The sequence below is a fragment of the Lissotriton helveticus genome, chromosome 10, assembly GCF_964261635.1.
Source record: "Lissotriton helveticus chromosome 10, aLisHel1.1, whole genome shotgun sequence".
Classification (NCBI taxonomy): Eukaryota; Metazoa; Chordata; class Amphibia; order Caudata; family Salamandridae; genus Lissotriton; species Lissotriton helveticus.
Genome location: NC_136071.1, coordinates 342,808,815 through 342,836,265, shown reverse-complemented (window position 1 = coordinate 342,836,265; position 27,451 = coordinate 342,808,815). Strand labels below are relative to the sequence as shown.

Below are 27,451 nucleotides of genomic sequence, written 5' to 3'. Positions count from 1 at the left end.
AGGAGCAAAGAATTAATGCCGCTAGCTCCCGGCCATCAAACGCATGGTCAACCTGAACAGTCTCCTGTGAAGAGACGGACCCCAAGGACTCGGCCGAGTCCCACAAACAAGAGGTGGCCCTAGCCAACACACATAAGGTGTTGAGGGCCTGCAGAGCAGCGCTGGTCAAGGCGAACATGTTGCGCCCCCAAGAGTCCAGCCAGCGGGCCTCCCGGGACGGCAGAGACAACAGTGGCGGCAAGAGGGAAAGGCACTCCACAAAAGTGGGCTGGAGGCAGAGGGGTGGAGGCAAAGAACACGCCGGGTCACGCGGTGCTGGAAGGTGCCAGTGGTGTTGGGGCAACGGGTCCACTGTGGCGGGACGCCCCCAAGTCCCCATCAGGGAAGAAAGGAGCGAACCTTCAAAAGGAAGCAGCAGCTCCCTCCTACCAGAGCCCTGGTGGAGAACCTCCAGCAGATGATCCGCAGGAAAATGGGCAACCGGATCACCCATGCGCAAAATACCCACAGCCGTGGACACAGCGCGAGCGAAGGCCGCACCCACCTCTGTATTGCCTCGTGGTGGAGAAAGCAGCTCCTCCGTGGGCGACAGCTGCAAACTAAGGTGGCCGTCCCCGAAACCAAGCAGGGCAGGCAAAGGCCAGGCTTGAAAAGTAGACGGAGGGACCGAGGAGTGGGAGACCTGTTGCTCCTCCGGCGAAAACCGCGGACTTGGGAATGGCGGGGAGCCGCCTTTTGATGACGCCGGGGAAAAAGCCACCACGCGGCGGCCATCTCCGGTGAGGACGACACCAGCAGGCACCCAACCTCCGGAGAAGAGGGAGCGTCCGAAGACGAGTCCGGACTCGATGCCTGTCCGGCACCATAAAGTCCGCCGCCTGAGGTAGGAGGTCATCACTGTCCGGCACCAAAGGGGAAGCCGGACAGGCCTCCCCCACGTCACACAGCGCCGGGGACCAGAGCTGGGCCGGAGCCAAAGTGGCCATGGGACGGCGCCGACTCGACCTTCGACGAGGCAGCCACCTTCGTGGAGGGACGAGAGGACCTGGGGAGTGACAAGGAGACCTCCGCCAGCCTCGACCCAGAATGGGGCGGAGAGGTCCGCCGACCCATGTGGCTCTGCCAAGGCCGATTCAGCCTCCGACTCAACCTCCGACTCGGCAGCCTTCTGCGTGGAGGGTAGAGAGGGGCCCGGAGGGGGACGAGAGGACCCTTTCCAGCCTCGACCCATAGTGGGACAAGAGAGGTACACTGGCCCCGGTGGCGCTGCCAGGGCCAGCAGCTGCCAGCGCCGTAGCGGCGTCACCTCAGCCGTAGACAAGGCCGCCGTCTGTCCAGAGGGCCGAGAGGGGCTCGGGGATGCGACCGAGCCCCGGCGACACCACAGGGACTCCCGCGGGAGTTTGAGGTGAGGGAGAGGCGCCGTGGTCCGAATGAGGGACCCCCAAAGGGCAGCACCCCAACGGCACCACACCCGCGCCAGGGTTGGAGCCGCTGGCGACATCACGGAGGGCCTGCGCAAAGCAAGGGATCCCCTGAAGTCCCAGGAGGGGAAGGAGGAGGAGGAGAAGCCAGCGAGGCCTGCAAAGCCGCCGCATATGTCTCCATCTGGGCTCTCGATGCCCCATCACCGGGAAACGGTGGATAGGAGGATGAAACGCGGGGCCTCATCACCCGCGGAGAGCCCATGCCCCCAACAGGCTGGAACCCAGCCCCCGGGGTCAAACTGGGACACTTACCCACCGGGTAGCGAGGCTCATGCGGCATAGGAGAGGGATGAGGACGACAATGGCCTAAAGAAAACCTTCCCAGAAGCTGATCGAGGGGATGAAGCAGACCGGGAGAGACGTGCCAAAAGCAGTTTCATTCGGCGCTCCAGCCGCGACTTCAGCTTCAACTGTTGGCACACCTCAAAATCAGTGGAGCCGTGATCTTCCCCCAAACACCACATGCAAAAGAGGTGAGGGTCCATCGCCGACATAAGGCGTCCACATGACGTGCAAATATTACACACACTAACCATTGCACTGTACTACCTCGCTCCACATGACGGGTACCGCATATAATTGCGCCACATGGAACGTCCGAGGGCTCAATACACCGCAGAAAATCAGGGAAGTACTGGCACAACTAGATAGGTACAATGTGAAAATTGCGCTGTTACAGGAAACTCATCTAACTAAGACAACCGAAGACAATGTGGCTAGAAAATGGGCGTCCTATAGATTAGCATATTCCTACTCTTCATGTGCGAGGGGGGTCCTCATTTTAATAAAAAGGGGAGTAGTATTCACAGCGCTACAATCCAGCACAGACCAGGAGTGGCGGTGGGCAATGGTGTTTGGAAAACTGGGGAATGTCTTAGTAACAATTATCAGCCTTTATGGCCCGGTAGTAGATTACATTACCACATACCAGAATATGTTTAGGGTGTTGCACACGTGGCCCGAAACAGTAATCATATGGGGAGGAGATCTCAATACACATCTAGATCCCAAAATAGATAAATCTAACCCGCAGGGTGCCCGGATGGTCAAAGTTGCAGGTTGTATCAGGGATGGCATGCTGGAGTTTGGGCTGGTGGATGCTTGGAGACAACGACACAAGGGGGTACTAGCTGGCACACATATAACACCTTCGACAAATGGTTGGTCTATACTAGATTATTGGTTACTGAGTGAGGGAGCAGCTGCGTGGGTGGTAGACGTCCACAATCTCCCGAGAACGCTTTCAGACCATAATCCGGTGTTCCTCACCCTGACCATTCCCCATAACCCGCACAAACCATTCACGTGGCGATTCCGAGCGGAATCATTACTAGACCCAACATATGCGGACGCCATAAAAACTGCCATCCTTCAATACTTTGAGTCGAATGTAGGGTCCGTGAAGAGTCAAGAGATACTTTGGGAAGCCTTCAAAGCTACCATTAGGGGCACATGAATTAGCACATCGGCGGTAATCTTAAAAGACTTACGAAGTACACTAAACACGATAGAAAGGAAACTGCACGAGCTAGAAACCAAGTATGATAACGCGCCATCTACAGACATACTAGCTAGCATACACGAGTGTATTGACGAGTATAATGCATTGGCAGAGACGGAGGTGAAATACCTTTCGAAACGATATGTTGCCAGGAGATCTGGCGAGGGGGGTAGACCGGGCAGAACTCTGGCCGTCAGATTTAAGTGCAGGGCATGCCAAATTCCAGTGGAGCGCATTGTTGATACAGACAGGCAGACGCATTACTCTTCCACTGCAATAGTGGAACAATTCCGACAATTTTACGAAACGCTTTACACTTCACAGGGCACGGTGGACGACCAGGCTATGACTAACTACTTAGACGACAAAGCTTGTGCGTGGCTATCCGATGTTCATCGAAAGTACCTTAGCCTACTGATAGACGTGGAGGATGTGAAAGATGCCATTCGGGCACTCCCGAATGGAAAAGCCCCCGGTCCTGACGGCAGAATTTTATATAGCGTACTCTGGCATTCTAGCTCCCCACCTTTTGGGGATGTACGCAGAGGCGAATGAGACTGGTCGGCTGCCCTCATCTATGCATTGATAATCACTCTTCTGAAAAAAGACAAACCGTCTGAACGCCGTGAATCATACCGCCTGCTATCTCTTATAAATCTAGACGCTAAGATACTGGCGAAAATTCTCGCTACAAAGCTACAACCCCTCATGCCACTGTTAGTACTGCCCGACCAAGCAGGGTTCATTCCGGATCGCTCAACGTCCCTCAACCTGCGCACCATTTTTGCCATGTTGCATGTACTTAACCCCAACTTACCGGCCGTGGCGGTATTATTGGATGCCGCTAAAGCATTCGATTCCATAGAATGGCAGTACATGATGCACATACTGCGCCGGATGGGGTTCCCCCAATCTTCCTAGGATGGATCCAGATTTTGTACACTGATCCGTCAACGAGGGTCCGCGTGGGAGGTGACACTTCTGAACCATTTGCCGTTGGTAGGGGTACACGCCAGGGTTTCCCACTCTCCCCGCTCCTATTTGCCATCGTGTTGGAGCCCCTGGCATTTCAAATTCGGCAACTACACAGAGCGGCTGCACTTAATTTCAACAAGAGACCGGTCGGGATCTCCATGTACGCGGATGATATGGTCCTATATGTCCGCGAACCGCAGCAGTTCCTGTCCCCTATCCTCCAAGAATATGTTAAGTTTGGCCTTTTCTCGGGTCTCACTATAAACTGTGACAAATCCGTCATTATTCCGCTGACGACAACAACAAAGCCTCCTACAGTTGAATACCCACTGGTATGGTCTGCGGACCCCGTTAAATACTTAGGGGTGTGGATCCATAGAGATCCCGGAGTGGTTATTACTGACAACTACGGTGCGGCCTATGCAGCACTAGTCGCGCAAGTAGACCAATGGCAACGTCTCCCGCTGTCTTTGGCGGATCGGATTTCAATCATAAAAATGGTGGTTTTGCCGAATTTTTTTTACTTATTTTCCAATGTGCCGGTTCCGCTGACTAAGCATTTTTTTAAAACTCTTCAGACCCAGCTGCTGCGACTTGTCTGGGGAACCAAGCAAGCAAGAATCAGTTGGCGCACATTCACGCTGACATACGAGAAAGGGGGGTTTAATGCACCGGATTTCTATGTATATTACCTGTGTTGTCAGGCACAATACGCATACTATTGGTATAAGCTGCACAACTTCATTGCGCACGTGGCGGTAGAGGAAGGTGACGCTCACCCTGTCCCCTTGCGAGGTATCATTACACATACCAACAGACACACTCCAAAGGCTGAGATCAACACGCTGGATGTCACAGTGGCAGCCTGGCAGGCGATTGGTAGCCGCACGAACAGACTTCCCTTATATGCGCCTGCGATGCCGATCGAGGGACATGCTGCACTGTCGGCAGCTCATGACAGAGGTTCCGTCCTGGCACTGCGCGAAGCGGGCATCGCACACATGAGTGACTTATACCCGGATGGCACATACCTCACGGGGGAGGATTTATCTTACATACGCAACCCTACACTACTATTCCAATTCACTTGCTAAAGACTGAGAAGGGCGATAGGGGTACACTACACTAACTTCCCAGAGGAACCGGAGACACAGTCGGCTTTACAACTGATAATCACAGCTTCAACGAGAAAGAAACTAGTCACCAAGTTATATCAGGCTGTACAGAAAGACACTCCACACAACACTGCCGCCAGTCTAACACGCTGGAATAATGAGATTGATCCCTGTATCACAGAGGAGGACTGGGCGAAAATATGCTCGATAACAGGGAGATTAACATCTAACAGCAATCTCCGTATCATACACCTAAAATTCCTGCACCAAACATACCACACTCCTCACAGGCTGTGGAAGATAGGCCTTAGGGCAACTGATAATTGCAAAAGATGTAATGTGAGAGATGCTGGATTCCTGCATCTGGCATGGCAGTGTGGACTGGGAGTACTGGGAAAGGGTGATAGCTCTTCTGACAGTAATGTCGGGGGTAACATTACAAAATATACCGTCGCTGTGTCTACTGGCTCATGCTCCGCAGCTTATGGGCAGGATAGGGAGGTTTGTTCAAGTGGCCATACTCTTGGCAAAGCGATGCATTCTGTTCACGTGGGACAGTAGGAGGAACCCCAAAGCAGAAAAATGGTTGAAGGATATGGTATATTGCAGGGACCAGCTGTAGGTGTATGCCGAAGAGCTCCAGCTTTCTTCTAAACCCAAGGACATCTGGGCCCCTCTGAGGGAGTACTTACTGACTTGCAGTGAAACTGGTTTCTGAATGAGCTTGGCGGATAATGTTGATGAGGTCTGAGAAGTTCGTACCGCATGTTGGGGGTGGGATCACTCTGCATTGTTGGAGAAGGGAGACTACTGCAAACTATGGCACTTGAGTTTCTTTGACACTATTTGTGGTGCTTGTACCTTTATACCAATTACTTTGACCTTGGGCTTTGTTTTGTTAAAGTTAACTATAGATTACTCAGCTGCTATTTGATGTCTGAAAATGCATATGATGTATGGATATGAGATGCTGAATAAAAATGTTTACAAATAAAAAAAAATAAAAAATAAAAAAAAAGTCTTAAAGCCCGAAGGCATTCGCACACTGTTCCACACAGATAATCACAATAGTGAAAGAAAAGGGGCCTAAAGCGGCCCGGAGCATAGACCGGATCCGCGTTGCACGCATAAAAAAGAAAAAACTGACGTAGGCGCGCCGGGGTGGGACTTATGTGACCTCGCTGACGTCAAGTGCGCGGACGATGCCTGGGCGTAGTCGCGTGATGCGTACCTCCGGCGCGCAGGGATGGTGTGGCAAAAAAAGTTTTTCCGGATCCAGTCTCACGCCTGGGGATAATTCTACGTGAAGGAATCTGCGGCTAGTAGTCTCTATCAGACATTAAATGTACAGCATAATTTAGCCTACCCCGCCTCATAATTTGGTCTTCCGCGCCCACATAATTCCAGTGGCCCTGGTTACACCTGAAAGTTCACTTGAAAAGACTCTGGACCATCAGACTTGAGATCAGAATGTGAATCTATGAAAGATACCCCAATACTGGATAAGTGAGAGTTTCTTGATGGCACCACACTCAAAGCCACAAAGTCCAGAATGGTCAAAAGAACCACATGCTCAAACACTAGGGAGTGGAAGAGTTGAATGTATGTAACTCGTTTTCAATACTTCTGTTTTCTGCTATGCAGGATGATTACAAATATACTAATTTGGCATACGAGGTCATGTTGGCCAAGAACCCATTGGCCTTCCGAATCAAAAGGGGCCATCTATAGCAGATTTGAGCAATGTCTCTTAGCAAGACTCAATCAATCAATCAGGAGTTTGTTAAAGCGAGACTACTCACCCGTAAGGGTCTCAAGGCGCTAGGGATGGGGGGGTGCTGGTTCCATTCCATCAAGGAGGGGGTCTGTCGAAGAGCCAGGTTTTGAGGTTTCTTGCGAAGAAGGGGAGCGATGTTGTCTGTCTGAGGTGGAGCGGAAGGGCGTTCCATGCTTTGGCCGCGAGGAAGGAGAAGGAGCGGCCTCCCGATCTGGTCTTTCTGGTTCGGGGGACCACGGCGTAGGAGAGCTGGACTGATCGTAGGGTCCTTTCGGGTGCGTGGAATTTGAGACGGCTGTTCAGGTATGCTGGTCCGGTGCCGTGGAGGGCCTTGTGTGCGTGGGTGAGCATCTTAAAGGTGATTCTCGCCTCGAGTGGAGTATGCGCAGGTGCTGGGAGATGTGGCAGTGTTTTGGCAGGTTGAGGACCAGTCTTGCGGCGGCGTTCTGGATGTTTTGTCAATTGTTATAACAGATAGCTTCTGTTAAAGAAGGTGTTGGAGAGGTTGCTCAAAAACCTTTGGATCAATCAGTGTTATAATTACAGAACCCTAAAGAGCCAATCCGAGGCAGAACAATACACATGAGGATTAAAAAGCATGTTGGTCACAGTCTGAATGTCATTCTTGAGCAATCTACTGAAGGCTAATCAATAAAAGGCAGCTCCATACTGCACAAAACTTAGACTATCTCACAAAAACTCAGATCCGTACCTAGTTCAAATACATTATAGGTCAACCATGAATTTTGGTCATCAGGATGTCCGAGATGTCTGTATGGAGAGTCAAGGCCAACCCTAGGGCGCTGCCACAAGTATTTGCCAACTCACATTGGTCTCATTTACAAAAAGAGGTGTATATGCTACAAAATGAGATGAGGCCTAGGCCTTTTTCTTTCACTTTTGTACCTACTGCTATGTTATTTTTTATTTACCAAGGCTCCCATTCCGACGACGGGGAATGATACAAGCTATGGGAATCTATGAAAGTTCCAATACTGGAGTAACTTGAAAACTTACATAACCGACCTTACATGTGCACTTGCATGACTTAGCAATGAAAGGGACAACCAGTTATCACTGGTTAGGGCAGACAGTGGCTCCCATAAAAGCTGCAAGTAACCGCAGTGCAAAACTGGCCTTCATTAACAATTCACTCCTAGAAGCAGGCCAAATGTAGCCCAGACTAGATTTATTCATAAAGCAATAAGAAAAAAGATACTCTGGAGAAGGGCAGCTGCTATCTGGATCACTACAAATCCAAGGTTCATTAATCAGTTCTAGGAACTGAAAGAGAAGTTGTGTATGGAAGCATGGGAGAGGAGGGAGCAAAAACAGGAACAAGGCCAGAACAGATATGAAAAATATTCCACCTCCCACAAAATTAAACTCAAAGGTATAAAAACCATATTGCCACCAAGATGTAGAAAGAGTTTAATTAAGTCTTCTTAACAGAAGCTATGAAGAAATGTCTAATTTAGAGATATCATTGGTACAGTCTATGCTGTTTTCTTGACTGGTGAAAGTGATGATGGAAACTTTACAGCAAGTTAAATGAATCCTCCGCACAATGAGAGTGACAGCCTGACAGCATTACTTACCTGTAGCAATAGCTTCCAAGCATGGGTAGACTCCTCACATGCACAGTCTTAGAATATCGTTCCCTTCCTGACACATGGAAGAATATTCTCGGTCTGTGCAAATGATACGTATGCTAGGTAAGAGAAAGACATGCTCCCCAACAATGACTAATCAAGGAGCCTGGTAGAAAGTCGAGCACTGCATCAAGCGGCTCTCCATTACGACAAGTAGATCCCTGATCCCATCAATTACAATTTTACACAGGTGTATATTTCTTATGCAAGGGAACATTTCATAAAGGGAGGCATACATAGTTTTGAACCACAGAAAGAGTCTTACCTTCACTTTGCCTCCAGCTGGAGCATGACCCACATTGTCTAGCGATCCCACCTTCGACTGCACCTTGTCCTTGACATTGCTTTTATGGTTTTCAATTTTGACATCACCTCCCCCTGAAATGGAAAGCATTGAGTTAATGTCAAGGTAAATATCTCACGAAAATAAACAGAATTATTTCTCAAAGAGAGATATGTTAGAATAATTATATATTAAATGTATTCTAAAGGCAGGGGAATCTTGGAATAGGATATAGAATCAAAGTACTAGTCTGAAGGCTGGGTTTTACCAGACAAACAAGTTACTTACCTTCGGTAACAATATATCTGTAAGAAACATTAGTTAGTGATAGATTCCTTACCTTAGAATTACCCCCAGGCATCAAATGAATCTGGAAAGTTTTCGTCAGCAGTACCCCTGCGCGTCGCTAGGCATAGTCGTGCGGCTCCGCGTAAGTCGTTGGCATCGTAGTCGCCAAGATGACGTCGCTGGAGCTAATTGGATGCGCCCACGCGTGCGGACGTCAGTTCTGCACACGACCTCCCGCGCCCGGAACACAGAGCCATGCAAGATACTGACCACTAGTGCATTGAAACTAGGGCCCTGAGGGGGATGACCGTAACCCTACAAATCAGTTCGCAGAACGGGGAGGATAGTTGGGGCGGTAATAAATCTATCACTAATTAATGTTTCTTACATATCGTTACCAAAGGTAAGTAACTTGTTCATCTGAAAGAAACACATCAGTGATAGATTCCTTACCTTAGAATAGATAACCCAGCAATACCAACCCCGGTGGTGGGTCTGTGAACAAAGATTACACCAGAAAGTCACGTAGAACAGAACGGCCAAAGAAGCAGTCTCTCCGGACTTGACTGTCCAGGCAATAATACTTAGTAAAAGTGTGCAGCAAGGCCCACGTGGCTGCCTGACAGATGTCTTGCAGGGGGACACCACGGCGCAATGCAGTAGTAGCTGCTGTCGCCCTGGTAGAATGGGCGCGCAACCCCACCGGAGGTTACTTTTTAGCCAGAGAATAACAGGCCTTGATACACAAGACGACCCAGCGGGAGATAGTCCTCTTGTGTACAGCCCGGCCTTTCTTGGCACCCACGTAGCCAACAAAGAGCTGGTCATCCACCCGGAACTGTTGTGTGCGATTCAGATAAAATGAGAGTGCACGTTTTGGGTCCAGACAATGGAGCCTCTCTTCCTCTCTGGAAGGGTGCGGAGGTGGAAAGAAAGTGGGCAAGGTGATAGTTTGCCCGATGTGGAAGGCAGTGATAACCTTTGGCAAGAAGGAAGGACAAGTGCGAAGCACAACCTTGTCTGGATGAACCGACAGAAAAGGAGGCTTACAGGAAAGAGCCTGGAGCTCACTAACGCGCCTAGCGGAGGTGATGGCTCTTCAAAGTTAATAAACTAAGAGGACAGTTCTGAAGCGGCTCAAAGGGAGCGCACATCAAATAGGTAAGAACCAAATTAAAGTCCCACTGCGGCATCACAAAAGGAATAGGAGGGAAAAGACGAGTAATGCCTTTGAGAAATCTATTTACCACAGGGGGACTTGAAAAGAGAGGGCTGACCAGGGAGCCTGAGAAAGGCCGAAATCGCAGAAAAATAGCCCTTAATAGTGCCCAGAGCAAGGCCCTGCTGGGCCAGAGTAAGAAGGAACAAAAGGACTTCCGTAAGAGGGGCAGAAAGGGGATCCACAGCCTTTGCTGTGCACCATGCCACAAATTTGTTCCACCTGCAGGCGTATACCGATTTAGTGGAAGGACGCCTGGTTGCCAGAATGATATCAGACTTCAGGAGGCAAGTCAAATGGAATCAACTGTCACTGCTCAATCTCCACACATGTAGGTGGAGGCTGGACAGGATCAGGTGGAGGCCTGTCCCCTGCTGCTGCGACAGAAGATCCTCCCGAAGAGGCAGTCGGATCGGGGGATCCATGCTCATTCTGAGTAGCTCGGGAAACAAAACTCTTCAAGCCCAGTTCGGGTCCACAAGAATGACTTGGACCCTGTTGCACTTGATCTTCAGCACTCTGTGTAGAAGTGGTATAGGCGGAAAGGTGTACAATAGACTGCAGCTCCACTTGTGACGAAAAGCGTCGCCGAGCGAGTGCCACCTTGGAAATTCCAACAAGCAGAAGTGATGACATTGCGCATTCTCTTCGGTGGCGAATAGATCTAACCAAGGCGCTCCCCACTGTTGAAAGAGACCTTGTGCCATCTCCGAGTGAAGACGCCATTCGTGAGTCATCATGCACCTGCGGCTGCGTTTGTCCGCCCTGGCATTCAAAGAACCAGCCAAGTGTTGAACTGTCAACTAAATGCCTTGACGTTCCAGCCATGTCCAGATTTGCAGTGCCTCCTGACATAGGGTCCACGACCCCACCCGCCTTGCTTGTTGCAATACCACATGGCGGTGGTGTTGTCTGTGAACACCTGCACTACTCTCCCTTTGACAGAGGGAAGGAATGCTTTCACTGCAAGTAGGATCCCCCGGAGCTCCAGAAGGTTGATATGGAGCCTGGACTCCGGCGAAGACCAGAGGCCTCTGATTTCCGCCTCTCCCAGGTGGCTGCCCCATCCCAGGAGGGACGCATCCATCACCACTGTTGGGGAAGGGAGAGCGATCTGCTACTGACCCAACGTTGGTTTGTGAGCCACCACTGCAACTGTTGTGCAGTGCCTTCCAAGATCTGGATGTACTCGGACAAGTCCCCTTGATGCTGCGCCCACTGGAACTTCAAGTCCTACTGCAGAGCCCGCATATGCCATGTGGCATGATTAGTCAGCAGTATGCAGGAGGCTACGAGGCCCAGCAGCCTCAAGGTCATCCTGATCGAAACCCAGGACAAGGGCTGAAAGATCCGAATCATAGCCCGAATGTCCGGGACTCGCTGTTCGGGAGGATAAACCAGACACTGCGCCGTGTCCAGAACTCCTCAGATGAAAAGGAGCTTCTGAGAGGGAATTAGGTGCGACTTTGGCACGTTGATGGAGAACCCCAGCAAATGCAGGAGGTCGGCCGTAGTCTGGAGGTGGGAGACGACTGCCTGGGGCAAGCCCACCTCCAACAGCCAGTCGACGAGATAGGGGAAGACTGAAATCCCCGATCTGCGCAGATGATCCGCGACCACCGCCATCACCTTCGTGAACACCCGAGGGGCGCTGGTAAGGCCAAAAGGGAGCACGGTGAACTGAAAATGCTCGTGGCCTACCGTGAACCGCAGGTAACGCCGGCAGGACGGGGATATGAAAATAAGCGGCCTGCAAGTCCAACGCTACAAAACAGTCTTGCGGGTCTAGGGCAGACAAGACCTGAGCAAGTGTGAGCATTTTGAACTTCTCCTTCCGGAGGAAGCGATTGACGTTCCGAAGGTCTAAGATCGGACACAGGCCCTTGTCCTTCTTTGGAACCAGGAAGTAGAGGGCGTCAGAATGCGTTCGATGGCCCCCTTGGCCAAGAGGGCCGTAACTTCCTGCTGAAGAAGTACCAAGTGATCCCCTGACATGCAGTGGGACTGAGGTGGCATGGCTGGAGGGGTAGTCTTGAAGGGGATGGAGTAGCCCCATCGGACTATCTACAGAACCCACCCGTCCGAAGTGATGGTGCGCCAGTGGGGGAGGTGATGGCAAATCCTGCCACCCACTGGCATTTGGTGGGCCTAAACTCCAAACTTTGAAGGTTTAGCGGCAGTAGCAGCAGGAGAGGTGGAGGACTGACCCGCTCACTGGCCCGTGACCCACCTCAGCGGGTCCCACATCCGCGGCTGTGCTGAGACTATTGCTGTGCAGGCCTGAGGCACTGAAACGAACGTGTTTGGGCGTCCCTTTCTTGGCCACGAAAGGAGGGCAAACCAGAAGTGGAAGGAGTGCACGTGGCCAAAAGGCCTAAGGACTTGGCCATAGCCCTTGAGTCCTTAAAATGCTCCAACGCACTGTGCCTTGGAGCCAAAAAGGCGAGTGCCATCAAAGGGCATGTTCATCAGAGTGTTCTGGACATTCCCGTAAAAGCCAGTTGTCCTCGGCCAGGCATGGCGGCGTAGCGCCACTGCCGTGGAAATCGCCCTGCCCAGCGAGTCGGCGGTGTCAAGGCCACAACGAATTATGTACTTGGCTGCATCTCTCCCCTCAGCAATAGCTTGGGAAAGCACCGTGCGGGCCTCCTCTGGACACTGAGGCAGCACCTGCGCAACTGTGTCCCACACAGAATGGGAATAACGGCCCAAGAGGCATGCGGTGTTCACAGACCGCAGCCCTGAACTGGCGGAAGTAAACAGTTTCTTTCCAAAATGTTCCAGTTTCTTGGGGTTCCCTATCCGGAGGTGCGGAAGGGAATGCGCTTGGGGACGCAGAGGCTTGGACAACCAAGCTCTCATGAGTCGGGTGTTGGGAGAGGAAAATAGGGTCACCCGGGGCCGGGTGATGGCATCGGGCCACGTTCTTATCCACAGGAGCCCGTGTTGGGCCTGGGCCAGGTGCCCAAAAGGACGCCTGAAAGTGTGTCAATAAAGGGCAGCAGCGGCTCAGCAGAGGAAGAAGCTGGCAGGAGCACTTCTGTTAAGAGGTTAGTCCTGACGGCCACCGTAGGGAGCTCGAGGAGGAGCACCTCGGCTGCTCTACGCAACACCACAGAATATGTGCCACCCTCCTCCGTAGCCACGGTAGAAGGAGACAGTGAGCCAGGTTCTGGAGTAAAATGTCATGTCACCTGCACCCTCCAAATCCTCTTCCCAGTCCAGTTCTAACTCTCTCAGTCCTCCCCTTCCTCCACAACCTGCCGGGCAGGTGGAAAAGAGGGAGGCAGATGGATAAAGGGATAGAAATTCCCCATCGCCACTTGGTATCGGCGTCAATTGACACCGGTCCGGCGCCGTCTCCACGTCGGGGTGGAAGCCGCGGACGGCGTCGGCCATGGAGCTGGCTGACGCAGGCGCCGTAGATGTCGGTGGAGGTCGTAAAAGCCCACCCAACATCGGCTGGGATCCATGCATGGATCCATGGGGGTGTCGCGAGAACCCCTAGTCGGAACTCCGGGGCCCCAAGGCGTACCGACGGGGCCCGATGGGCCAAAAAGGCCGGTCATGGCTGACAGGAAGTCCTGTAGCTGGGCCAGAGTTGCCGACGGTCCCGGGAAGGGTGGGTAGGCCATCGACAACTGCGCAGGCTCCGCCAGAGCCGCGGGGGTGCTACCACCCGCACCCTCAACCATGTCACGCGACAGGCTAAGAGAAGGCAGAGAGGGACGATGCTTCTTCGAATTCTTGTGCTTCGCCTTACCTGTCTCAGAGTGCGAAGACTTCGACGACCGATGGTGGTGGTGGCGGCGGCTCCGCGACGGTCCCTTGACCTCCCACGGGACCGGGACCTAGAACAGTGCGGAGCCAACTCCCAGGCCTCCAGCAACTTTCGAGACTGCTCCTGCAAAGTTTTTGGAGCCATGACCCGGCATTCGGGGCCCGTCTCGGAGTCGTGGTCACGCCCCAGGCAGTAGAGACACTCATAGTGCAGGTCCGTCACCGACATCGTGTAGGGACTACCCGCACAAGACTTAAAACCGTGCGTCCCTATACACCAGGAGTCAAAGACGCAAAAAACAGACAAAAGTCCCAAAAAATAATTCAGTCAAATAGTGACTGGGGGTAAAGCTCACTCCGGATCTGCGCTTGCTGGCGCAGAAAAAGAAAGAATTGATGTCAGCGCGCGTGGGCGCGTCTAGGTAGCTCTAGCAACGCCATCTCTACGACTACGACGCCAACGACGTACGCGGAGCCGCACGACGACGCCTACCGCGCACAGGGGTACTGCTGACAAAAACTTGCCGGTCCAGTCTGACACCTGGGGGTAACTCTAAGGTAAGGAATCTATCACTAACGTGTTTCTTTCAGATATGATTCTTTGATTGTGTCTGGTAAAACCCAGCCTTCAAACTAGTACTTGCATAGAAATCTGAATGGCTTCCAAGTAAGCCTATAATTGATCACATCAAGACACACAAATTAGATTTAAATTCTCTGCATTTTGCTAAAATAATGGATGAGACCCATAGAGTCAGAGTACAACAAACAACACTTCCAGGTCCTAGAAGGCCAAACTGGATCAAACCACCTGGGATGCATAGTCTTCAATGACATTTGGTTGGCTTTTTAACTACATGCGCCTTACATTCTGGGATTCTTTGCACCTCAACCCTACAGTTCTATTTTACATTATTCAAAATGAGCCTCTTTACTCTTGCCCAGCCCCTCTGCTTATGCTTGGTCTCCATTGGAGCAAGACATCTTCTTGCAATAGTAACCCAAATAACATAGTTGGAGAATTTTCTGGAAATCCGGGGGCTATCTATTAGTGCAAATTCACAGCTCCTGGTTTCTAAGATTCTTGCATCCGAACCGGAGTATGCTGCCTCCTAAAACGACCCCCCTCCTGCGTCTTACTACTGCCTGGCAATACAATGCAATGTACATATTTTGACATAGAATCATTTAGAAGTGAGGACAGCGAGAAGACACAAGCACATATAGGAGCAACAAAGCACAGGTTTGGAGATGAGGGGTGGAGATAGAAAAGCAACTACCCTGCAACTACAGTTTTCCATGAATCCCTCAGACATGTGCTAAATTATTTCCTCTTCTCTGTAAATTCTCATTAGATTCTACAAAGCAGTATTAAAAAAGCCCATCAACCATGTTACTTTTGTCTTTCTCCTCAGACCAAGGAGGTGGATAAACTTAAGACCAACCCACAGTCATCACCATATTGCAGACCACAATGAGTATACACAAGGGCAACACAATATGCCTGTAATGAACCTTGGGTAATCTTAGTAAAAGTGGTTCAGAAGGACCCAATTATTTGAAATTCATGTGTTACAATGGGAAAATGATTTCCCAATCGTCACTAAATGTAGGGGATAACACTAGTCCTTTGTCAGAAACTATTTATTTTTACCAGTCCAATGTTGGGCATAATTTAGATGACATTTAAATCTTTTTCAACAAACTGTCAATAATAAAGTATTCATTGGTGATCTCACAGTGCAGATAGTGGACAATAGTTGACTAGTGCGCATGAAACAAGCACGCAAGACCAAGAAGTGGTGGTAGGTAGGCAGCAGAAAATAATTTTGCAATACTCCACAAATGCTCCAATTAATGCATGGGCTATATCTGGATTCTTTGTGACAGTGTCAACTGCCTTTCGACCTTATAATGTGAAAAGGTCATCATCAAGACTAAAGAGTTTCAAGCCCAGAGATGGTGGTGTCAAGATATCACCAAAGACTAATCAGCACAGACCATCTAAAGATCTTGCTAGGCTTGGTGCTAGCAATAATGAGATGGGGAGACCAGCAAAATAAATGACTGACACAGCTTCCAAAATATGGAGAATGGCAGTGCAATCACTCACTGCCCGCAGCGAGAGACGCATGAAATCCACAAGTCCTTGTGAACAATCAATACTGGTTATACATGCAATACCTTGCACTATTGTTGGAATTGCCTTTTTTCGGGAGGGTGGGTAGTAGTAGGTAGGAGGAAAGACATTGGTGCAGGCGTGCTTGGAAAAAAACTGGTTTAAGCACAAAAACAGGTTCTCACAACATTGTGTGTTGTGATTGTATATCAAAGGCAGGCGTAAACTCAGGAGTGCCCTTTTCTCTCCTCTTTGTGTTTTATAATACATGCATACCCACACGCATAACAATGCCTCAATGGTGAAGCGGAGATTTACATGTGCTTAGGAAAGCAATGTTTATAAAGTTCTGGGAAGGTGAACGCAATATCTAGTTAAACAGGCTATGAACCTCTGCATCTTCAAATCATGTTTAATTATTGGATTAGATAACAGTTCTACTGCTTGATGATGGACTATGCTATTCACATTGTAGCTACTACAAATGTCTCATGGTGCAACTCAAGGTATGAGGCAGGCCCTTGTCCTTCTTGGGCACCAGAAAGTAGTGGGAATAACCACCACAACCTACTTCTGGGACAGGAACTCGCTCAATGGCTCCCTTGGCCAAGAGTGCCATAACTTCCTGGTGGAGTTGGGGCCAAGTGATCCTCCGACATGTGATGGAATGAAGTTGGCATGGATGGAGGGGTAGTCTCGAAGGGGGGGGTAGCCCCTTTGTACTATCTGCAAAACCCACCTGTCCGACGTGATGTTGAGCCAGGGGGGAGTTGATGGCAAATCCTGTCATCCACTGGCAAATGGTGGCCCTAAAAGTTTAGACTAGGAGGGCTTGGAGGCTGCTGCAGAGGGGACGCTGGTGGACTGGCCTGAACGCTGGCCCCCACGTCCCTGGCCGTGCAGAGGCTGGACAGCTTCCGTCCAGAGCCACAGGCCTGCGCAACAAGCCAGGGCACCCCGTCCATAGCCACAAAAGAGGTGAAAAGCAAACTGTGCGGGGCGAGAGGTAGAAGCACGGGCCAAGGACCTGGCTGCAGCCCTGGATTCCTGAAAGCGCTCTAGCGCGTTGTCTGCTTTGTCGCCAAATAGACGACGGCCCTCAAAGAGTATGTCCAAAAGTGTAGCTTGGACATCATCGGAAAAGCCAGTGGACCTCAGCCAGGCATAGCGTCTCAGGGCTACTGATGTTGAACTCGTCCTGCCCAGCCAGTCGGCAGTGTCCAGTCCACATCGTATGGCGAACTTCGCTGCATCTCTCCCTTCGGCAACTGCACGGGAGAGCACGGCCCGGGCTACCTCCGGACACTGTGGTAGCATCTGTGCGACCGTGTCCCACAGGGAATGGGAGTAAAGGCCCAAGAGACATGCAGTGTTCACAGATCGTAGTCCTAAGCAGGATAAAGAAAACATTTTCTTCCCAAGATGGTCCAGCTTCTTGGATTCCCTATCCGGTGGAGCGGTAAGGAATGCGCCCGTGGAAGTCGAGGCTTGGACCACCAAGCCCTCGAGAGTAGGGTGTTGGGAGAGGAACATGGGGCCAACCAGGCCAGCAGTGGCGTCGGGCAATCATCCTATCCACAGGAGCCCATGTGTGGGTTTGGATGAGTGCCCAGAAGGATGTCCGTGAGGGCCTCATTGAACAGCAGCAGGGGATCCGAAGAGGCCACCGCCGGTTGAAGCACCTCGGTCAGGAGGTTAGTCTTGACCGCCACCACAGGAAGCTCAAGGTTTAAGGCCTCAGCCGCCCTATGCAACATCATTGCATATGATGCACCCTCCTCCGTAGCCACGGTAGGGGGAGATAGCATGCTAAGGTCTAAAGAGGTGTCCGGACCACTGGCCTCCCCCAACTCCTCTCTCCAGTCCAGTTCTTCTAACTGGTCTGCCAGAGGGTCCACAGACTCCCCACCAGTCCTCCTCACTCTCCTCTGGTAGCCACTCAGGGCGATAGGGAACATCAGGGGAGAACAGGGGTACAAAAGTACCAGCCGGCGCCAGGACCGACGTCGGTCCGGCTCCATGTCCACGTCAAGGGGGAGGCTGGGGTAGACGATGGTTGGGGACACAACCGGCGTCTGAGGGGGCGGAGGTGCCGCCAATGGATACGGTGCTGTAGGAGGGGTCGTACGGTCAACCGGCGCCGATCCGGATCCAGGCCTGGATCCGTGGGGAACCTGCGGCGCCGGAGACGAAGCCGCCAGCATCGAAGGTCTAGAACCCCAGCCGAGTCCGCGGGCCCGAAGGTGAGCCGGCAGAGTTGGGCTGCCCAAAGATGGAGTGGAGGGCTTCGTAAAGCTATGAAGTTGGGCAGGGGTCACTCTGGCTCCCGGAACGGGAGTGAGGCTCTAGCCGACCCAGCATGCTCCACGGGCAAAGCTGGACGACTACCTCCGCCTCGACCGACGGACAGGCAGAGCGCGAAGAGTGACAGTGCTTCTTCGCCTTCTCCAAAGACGAAGACTTTGATGAGGAGTAGTGGTGATGGCTCCGCGACCGGTCTCGTGACCTACGTCTCGACTGGGGGACCTCAAGCGGCACGGAGCCAACTGCCAGCCTCCAGAAGCTTTTTGGACCTCTCATGCAAAGACTTTGGGGCCGTAGCCCGGCAATCAGAGCACGACTTCGGGTCATGGTTGCGCTCCAGACACCAGAGGCACACAAGATGGGGTCCGTCACTGACATCAGCTGGTGGTAGGAGCCACAAGGCTTGAAGCCGGTCCGCTAAGATGACATCCCTGTGCACCAGGAGTAGAACGACTAAAAAAGATGTCAACAAAAAGTTTTAAAAAAAGAGTCAAAAAGTGACTTGAGGTACTGCTCTCTCCGGATCTGTGCTGGCTGCCGCAGAAAAATAAAGAACTGACCTCCGCGTGCAGCGGCGGTGTCTAAGTAGATACCGTAACATTATTTATTTTTAAATAAATAAAATAAATAAATAAATAAGAAGTTGGACTACGAGATCCATGGCTGCCCAAGCAAATGTGAGAAAGTGTGGGGCTCCTGGCAAGATGTGGGAATGAGCCCAGAGTGAGGCAGCTCTCACCTCTGCAAGAGGCTGGATGACCATATCCGAAAACACTTCTGTATGGAAACATCTGTGTGGATGCCAGATGGGTCGGATTATGACATTTTATGGGGGCGGAGAGATTGGAGTAAGAACCTGTGGCTTCATTGTTGCAGTCTATTGTTAGTCGGTTTATGGTATAATACTCCATAAACAGATTGTTTTAAAAAAAGCATTCATGAGGCTGTTGGCTGCCTTTCAGCATTTCAGTTTTTCACCCATCGTAAACCGATATTTGAAGCCTTGCTCTTAATTCAGCCAACACCCATGTGAAATATTTTTTCCCTGGGATACTTCGTTATGATGAAGGTGCAATGTTCACTATTTCACATCCAAAACGTTTTTGTGCCTTCAGTTTTCAAAAACTGAAAACTGTGTTAGTGTTGCCAGCCAACACCATCTCAATTTGGCCATTTATAAATTGGCACAAATGATTTTAAAACAAGCCTTACTGCCTTTGTTATTGATGTGGAGATGTTTCTTCTCCATTGTCCAAGGACATCGGACTGTGAAATTATAGTGGTGCACACCTTCTACAGAACGTGCTGTTTCTGGAATAGCGGTCTTAGGTTCTGGTCCTCGGAAGGTCTGATTCACTGCAAGATCTCCTCTGTTCATTAAGTAGCAGACATAAACCTTAAGAGTCTTAAACAACTTGCCTGGGTAAACATTACGACTTAACCTGAACTGTGGAATAAGGAGAGTGCAAGGCTACTTTGTTTCAAGATAGACCTTTGTGGTTTTGGACCTTGCAAAAGGTTAAGTTTCTACATTTATTGCATCCTATATTTGCTAAGTGCGCGATGCATCACTGATTTCTTTATCACATTTTGCACTCAAAAATTTCGATTTGTTCAGTACTATGTGAGCCTATGCTACAGCACCGTGCTCTTAAAGTTTTAAGTCAGTCATTAACATAAGCGTAGATTTGATGTTGACTTGTAAAAACTTCTAGGGTGATCTCAGGTTAAAACTTTGAAATAAATGTAATGTCGGTTTACCTGGAATCAGCAGCAAATTGCAGTATTAGATGGGCATGTAATGCTTTTTAAATAAATGGTTACTTTGGCCAGACGTGTAAACTTATTTCAATGGTATTTTAAAACCTGTACTCTATAGAAATATTCAGCAGGGATTCCTAGGTATAATCAGTGGCGCTTTAAACACTTTTAACAATTAAAATACTGCACAGAGCTGTGGAAGTCCTATAGCTAGATTTCAAGGGCATGCTATCTGGGGTCCGGGACAACAGGTTTTCATGTTTATTTTGTCCACAAGACAAGTAGGCCGAACCGCAAGCAGCACAAACTTTTTGGCTGACAGTTTACAGTTCCACAATATAGACCTGTGAAAGAGGTTTGTTTGCCACTAGGCAAGATTTGGATCCATATGTATAAGTTGTTCAAACTTGTATATATGATACATTAATGTGAAGCCTTTTATGTTAGGGAAAGTGCTTTAAGGAAATAGTGTGAGCTCAGCTCCATCACTGACAGTCGTTCCAGTATAAAACGAACACTTTAAGGCTGTTTATAATGCTCCTGGAACATTATTTTTATTTATGTTTTGTTTTAACATAAATACATGGCATTGTCATTTACAATGCCACTAGCTTTATCTCTCGCAAATGACACCCACAAACACACACACAGAGCCCTTCCACACACACAGCCACACAGAGCCCCCCACACACACAGCCACACAGAGCCCCCCCCACACACAGCCACACAGAGCCCCCCACACACACAGCCACACAGAGCCCCCCACACACACAGCCACACAAAGCCCCCCACACACACAGCCACACAAAGCCCCCCACACACACCCACACAGAGCACTCTACACACACTTACACAGCACAAGCAGGCAACAGGGTCACACGGAGGCACAAGCAGGCAACAGGGTCACACGGAGGCACAAGCAGGCAACAGGGTCACGAAAACGGAGGCACAAGCAGGCAACAGGGTCACGAAAACGGAGGCACAAGCAGGCAACAGGGTCACGAAAACGGAGGCACAAGCAGGCAACAGGGTCACGAAAACGGAGGCACAAGCAGGCAACAGGGTCACGAAAACGGAGGCACAAGCAGGCAACAGGGTCACGAAAACGGAGGCACAAGCAGGCGACAGGGGCACGAAAACGGAGGCACAAGCAGGCAACAGGGGCACGAAAACGGAGGCACAAGCAGGCGACAGGGGCACGAAAACGGAGGCACAAGCAGGCGACAGGGGCACGAAAACGGAGGCACAAGCAGGCAACAGGGGCACGAAAACGGAGGCACAAGCAGGCAACAGGGGCACACAGAGGCACAAGCAGGCAACAGGGGCACACGGAGGCACAAGCAGGCAACAGGGGCACACGGAGGCACAAGCAGGCAACAGGGGCACACGGAGGCACAAGCAGGAAACAGGGGCACACGGAGGCACAATCAGGCAACTGCAGGCAGGACACTACCGGGCTGTGCCTTGGGACTGAGGACGCCGTGAAAATGGGGCATGTTATAGCGCCATAATTCTGTGAGTACTGACCCCCCTCCTTAAGGTGTGGAGCTCTCGGCACTGACCACTCGGCCGCCCGTAGCACAGGACACTGGTGGGCGTCATCACTGTACCAGCCCTCTCTTGGAAACTGGGAGCCCCGGCTCGTGCTGCTCTGCGGGGACAGGGTAGGTGGACAAATTCTGTCCGGGCAGCGAACGAGGGTGCGGCGGGCCTGCTGTTGCCCGGATCCTCCTGCTGAATACTGTGAGGAGCGAGGGAGTTCTGAGTGACCAGCCTGACACTACCTCACAAAGACTGAGGGCGCCTAATGGAGTGGGGGGGGGGCACCGCATGCTGCCAAGGAAGAGAGCGAAGGGGAACTAGGGACGAGAAAAAGGGGCCCATCAGAGGAAAGGAATTTGTGGAGGAGGAGGCCGGCGTGGGCAGTCGATGGTAGGGGATGGCTAATTGGGTTGGTAGGGGTGGGGGGGCGCGGGGCATGCGGGCGAAGGGAGGATCAAGCATGGAGAAGGGGGCGGTAGGGAGGACGAGCACGACTGTTACTGTCAGGCATCCATCCTTCAACAATTTCCCACTTACCTGTTTCCCACAGTCGTCCTTTTTGGTAAATAGAGCATAACATGTTAAAGTCTATTCAGATTGCATGACAAAATTCTGAGCAGGCACTCTATCAGTGACATGTTACTACTCTGTTTTTCAGACCTATTATCGAAATAATTTGTTTAGTTAGTCGTTTCTACTTTCTCGCAAAGGAAGATAGGCACGGCACTTCACTATGATTCACAAAGAATAACTGCGGTGGTGGGTGTTAACGCGGCCCTGAATAAATAGTGTGTATTGTAAACAAGTAACGCAATTATTGTGTCAGTGACTTCCGTGGAAAGCATCTTAGGTTTTGGTAATGTGGGCTTGGAGTACTCAGCTATGCTCCCGTCTTTGCCTGGACTGGAGGCATGAGGGGGGCAGACGCACAATGAAGGGTAATAAAGGTTGCATACGCTAGGTGCGGGTCGAGGCTACATCTGGTAGGACAGTGGCGCGTGGCAGGGGTGCCACAGTGCTCAACGCAACAGTGATCGCAGCAGAGGGAAGGGGGGCGACGACAAGGAGAGCCGGTGGGCGTGGGTAGGGGGCTGGCTACAGATCGTTGGGGGCACAGCGGAAGGTTTGGAGGTGGGATGGGGCCGGTCTAGGGGGCAGGTTTCAGTGGGAGGGGGCCGGCAGCACAGGGTGGGGGCTTGGCTGGGCTGGGAAAGGGGGGGGTCTTCCACGGGCGGATGGGTGGCGCTCGGTCCACCTGAAGGACCCGGCGGCATCAGGCATGGGGGCGGGGCAAAGGATTAACGTGAGTGAGCTATTTATTTATGTTTGTGCGGTCTTGTGTGGCGCGGGCTTCGCGGTGTCGGGGCGCTTCGCGGGGGGACCAATAATGATATACAGGAGCGTAAAACGGAGGCAAACAATAAGTTGCATGGATCAAAAGTGACACTAGTGAGCAACAAAAATACAGGAGGTAGCAATCGGTGCATTAAAATAAAAATAAAAAAGTGAAAGGTGTGCAGGTTACAAAAATGTACTAAATACGCATAGACGTTCAATACTGCAATAAAAGGCAGACACTCCATCACAAGAACAGACGTTACGTAGGCACCAGTGCAAGTATTTAAAACAAACAAAATGTGTGAGGTAGCAAACACTATGTTACAAGGCGGAAGTGGCGTGTGCGGGTTCCGGGGGGGGGGGGGGGGGGGGGGGGTGCCGTGCACAGGTATTGGGATGTTGCTGGGCACTTGGACTGCCGGGACGCGCTGGGGGGGGGGGGCATGGTCCGGGCTGGGGGGCTCTGCGGTGGTGGGGGGGTCTTGCGGGGGCGGGGGGGTGGGTTGGGCTTGGGGGTGTCCTTGGGCCTGGGGGGGGAGGTGGTCTGGGGCGGGGATTTGCTGGGCCTAGGAGTTCGGACGGGGCACAAGGAGGGGGGTTGGCTGGATTGAGGAATTAATGCCATGGAATAGTGGATGTATGGGATGCGGGCAGAGGGGAGAAGGCTGGGAGGGCAAGGACTCAGCAGAAGGAAAAGGAGGGGCATTCGCCACAAGCGCAGGAGGGCAGACGACACACTCAAAGGGACGCCGTCGCCTGGGCAGTGCCAAGCAGAGGAACGCCGGTGCGGAGCCTGTTTGGCCGCAGCTGCAGGGAGGGCGGGGGCGCCTGGGGAAGAAAGTGCAAACTCCGCATTACAAATTGTACAAGAAGGTGCTTGCGTATGCGGGGGTGTGGCTTCCATGCGCTGCAATGGGTGCGAACTTCGTGCATGGTGGGGGGGGGGGGGGACACGTGGCATGAAAGGACGTGTGGACACGGGGCAGGCAGCAGGGGACACAAAGCGGGGACGGAGGCCTTGGTAAAAGGTGCTGGATGGACTGGGTCGGAGCCCGTGGGGTGCCCTGCGGCCGCACCTGCAGACTTGTATGGGCCAGACTGGAGTTGTGCTTGTCCGGCAGGCGTTTCACGAGTACAATGGGGCAGGTGTAAAGCTCTCGCCCGGTTTACATTGCACGTAAAGCATTAAAAGCCTGCTGCGTAGCTTAGTCAGGTGCAGGACTTGCTCCCAAAATGCCTGGACTACCGTAGGGGTGATGGGCATCGTAAGTGCCGCGCGAGGCGGCTCCGAAGGGCTGTAATGGAGCTCTGATAGAGGGTACAGCGCCGTTAAGGCCAGACGCGCTGTCCCGGTGAAATTACTGTATTAGTTAATTTGCACTAACACGCCACACATTCTCAGTTGGTATATGGTATTCTGCCACTTGTAGCATCATGTTAGCAGGACGAGCAAATGGTCTGTCACTGTGTAGCGTTCGGCTGGGAGGACTGGTGCACAGGGAGGGGTGTCGGAAGGGTCGGTTGGTTATTTGGTGATGGGGGGGCTCAGGGGAGGTTCGCGGATGCTTGGTTGGGGTCGTGGGCCAAAACTCCCTCTCCCTCCCCTCCCCCTCCCCCACAACGGACCGTCCCTCCCAAGTGCCCACGGCCCCTGCCTTTGTCCATCTGTAGGGGTACAGAAGCTGTGTTAGGACAGGCGAGGTCAGGCACGCTGGACACTGATGGGTGTCACAAAGAGCTGGGACTAGCTGTCCAGGTGGCTGCTTGTTTACAAGAAAGGATTCTTGGCAGAGGTGTGTAGGAAGTCATTGCGGAGGGAACGGACACACGGAGAGCGGGAGGGGGGCAGGGGCGGAACGGCACAGACGACATGAGACGCGAGGGGGGGTGGGGGGGCGGGAAGGACACCCGGAGAGCAGGAGGGGGGGGCAGGGGCGGGAACGGGCACACGGAGAGCAGGAGGGGGGCAGGGGCGGTAACGGGCACACGGAGAGCGGGAGGGGGGAACGGGATAAAAACATGCTGCTTACCTGAGCATTGAGCAGGAGAAACAGTGGTCGACGGGCCCCGGCGCCATCTTCGGCGGAATGAGAAAACACGCCCTGACAGAAAAAAAAAAAAAGAACACGCCCACCGCCGAGATGACGTGCACAGAGGGGCGGGACTTAAAAAAAGCCAGAGAAACGCCCCCGAATCGCGTTATCCCCGAGAAAGCGTGATTGACAGCCTCTGTCTCCCAATGGCTAGCCTCCATTTATGGAGCTAGCCAATGAGAGACAGAGGCGGGTCATCGATCCGACATAGAACTCAAAAGGTTTTTTAGCCCATGCGCACTACGTGCGTACTTGCAGGCAAAACCTAAAAACACAGTGGTTAAAGGGACATTGTAGTTAGGTGAAAATGTCAGTTTAAACAATGTTTTAAACGAACAATACCGAAGATATTCTCAAGTAACTATAACTCGTGCCTTAAAGGTAACTATAACTTGTGCCCTTGCAATGCACAGTGATGTGCTATCAATGATGGCTTTCAGATGACATTAGGGATGTTACCAGTGCAGTCACTAAACATGTCATGAGTGATGTAATATGCAAGGGTAGAAGCACTGCGTGCGTGGCAAGGGTACGAATTATAGTTACGTGAGTTTGCTAAATGTGGTGCTTGTCAGTGTTTTAAAAGGGTATGCTTTAACTTATTTTATCCTAACTATGATGCCCCTTTAACCTTTTGTTTTTTCAGCGATTCAGGGTTTTTTAAAGGAGCATATTAGAATTCCTGCCTACAATGTAACTTTAACCTTTGGTTCTTTCATTGAATTTGTTTTTTTTTCATTTATATAAAAATAAAGCCAAGTCTTACGCCCGACTCCCTGCCACCAAGCATGGCTGACTATGCCAATTAACAATATAAACGGTGTCATTGTAAAAGAGGCATTTAAAAAAAGGCCTTAAACATGTCTTCGGAGTCTTTTTTTAAAAAACCTTTTTTAAACCACAAAATGCAGCTGTTGAACCAACCACAATGTGTCCCTGAAGGCAATATGAGAACATATAGCTTGGAGTGCCCAAAAAATAAAAAATACGGCAAGTTCTCCTGGGGTCATGGACTTGCAATGTTTTTTTTTTTAGTGTTGCTGGGGGTCTCCACAACATTAAAAAAAGCTTGAACGGGTTCACCTATGTTTTTTTTTTTACAGGACAGGGGATTAAGTTCTCGAGTCCAAAAATGGCTGGCGCCACATCTTTGTCGATGTGGTGGCAGCCAATCAGATCTTATCTTATCTTGAGATCTGACAGCATGAAATGTACAAATATTTTAACCGTAATTTCTTAAAACCACAGAACGAATTTAAACCAAGTCACAAAAAAACAAGCATTTTAAACAAGATTTAACTTTGTGCCAAAGTTCAGTTTAGTCGTTCTTGCAGTATCGCTGTTTAATTTTATTTAGGAAAATTGCATGAGCAAAATGCATTTTTTTACACCCCCCTTTTCTCGCCCCCCGCTTGATGGATCACCCCAAAACTGTCCAAGGAGGAGTTGAGGGGGATGCACCTTTTTTAGGGGAATGTTTAAATAGCCCTTGTGACCACTGCCTGACGCCCTCCCCTCACTCAATTCAGCCCCCCACCCTCAGGTGGGCCCATACCCTAGTTTAAATACCTCTGCCATATATAGGGAGTGTGTAGGATCCAGTGCGACTGTGGAAGGTCCAACATTAGCCTGATTTTTGCCTGGGTCATATTGGGTACCTTTCACTGTTGGGACCCTTCCATATGCCGGACAATTTTTCATTTTGTGTGTGAAGAGTGAGGGAAGCCCTCCATAGATTATTTCTTCCTGATGAGACAGGATCAGAGTTCTGACAGGTATTTTTCTTGAAGATACGAAATGGAAGACTATGCTTATTGAATTAAAATATCAACCTTCTCTAAAAAACACCCTTATTCATAATCAGATGCCTCTGCAATGTGTCGGCATGTAGAGAGAATACATGCACTAAACATTGTGTGTTATATGGTTATACCAAGAGAGAAATATAACTGCCTGACAAAAAGGACCAACAATGTAGGAGGAGCCAACTTGGGGCAATCCGTTTTATTATTTTCAAAGCATTTGACCTGATAGAATCCTTTAAAATTTGCTGGATGGTTGGAGGGCTTTCAGAGAGCCAAATTGTTTCCATGGCTAAGAAACGTGCTTAACACCTATATGAAAAAATACCAGCACTCTTTTAGAGAAAGTGAAACTTTCTGTAACAGAGTGACTTCAGAACTGCTGTTTAAGCCCTTGCGCTTTCGCATCTGGATG

General features: G+C 50.9%; 1 protein-coding gene across 31 annotated transcripts in view; it reads right to left on the bottom strand.

The window, feature by feature from the left end:
- The window catches only part of MAP4 (microtubule associated protein 4), a 1,839,191-nt gene that overhangs the window by 50,566 nt on the left and 1,761,174 nt on the right, over window positions 1-27,451 (bottom strand). For all 31 annotated transcript variants that reach the window (XM_078662502.1, XM_078662520.1, XM_078662498.1 and 28 more), the window contains one exon: window positions 8,773-8,885. In XM_078662502.1, the coding sequence (XP_078518628.1) occupies window positions 8,773-8,885 (113 nt within the window). The remainder of the gene's footprint in view (window positions 1-8,772; window positions 8,886-27,451) is intronic.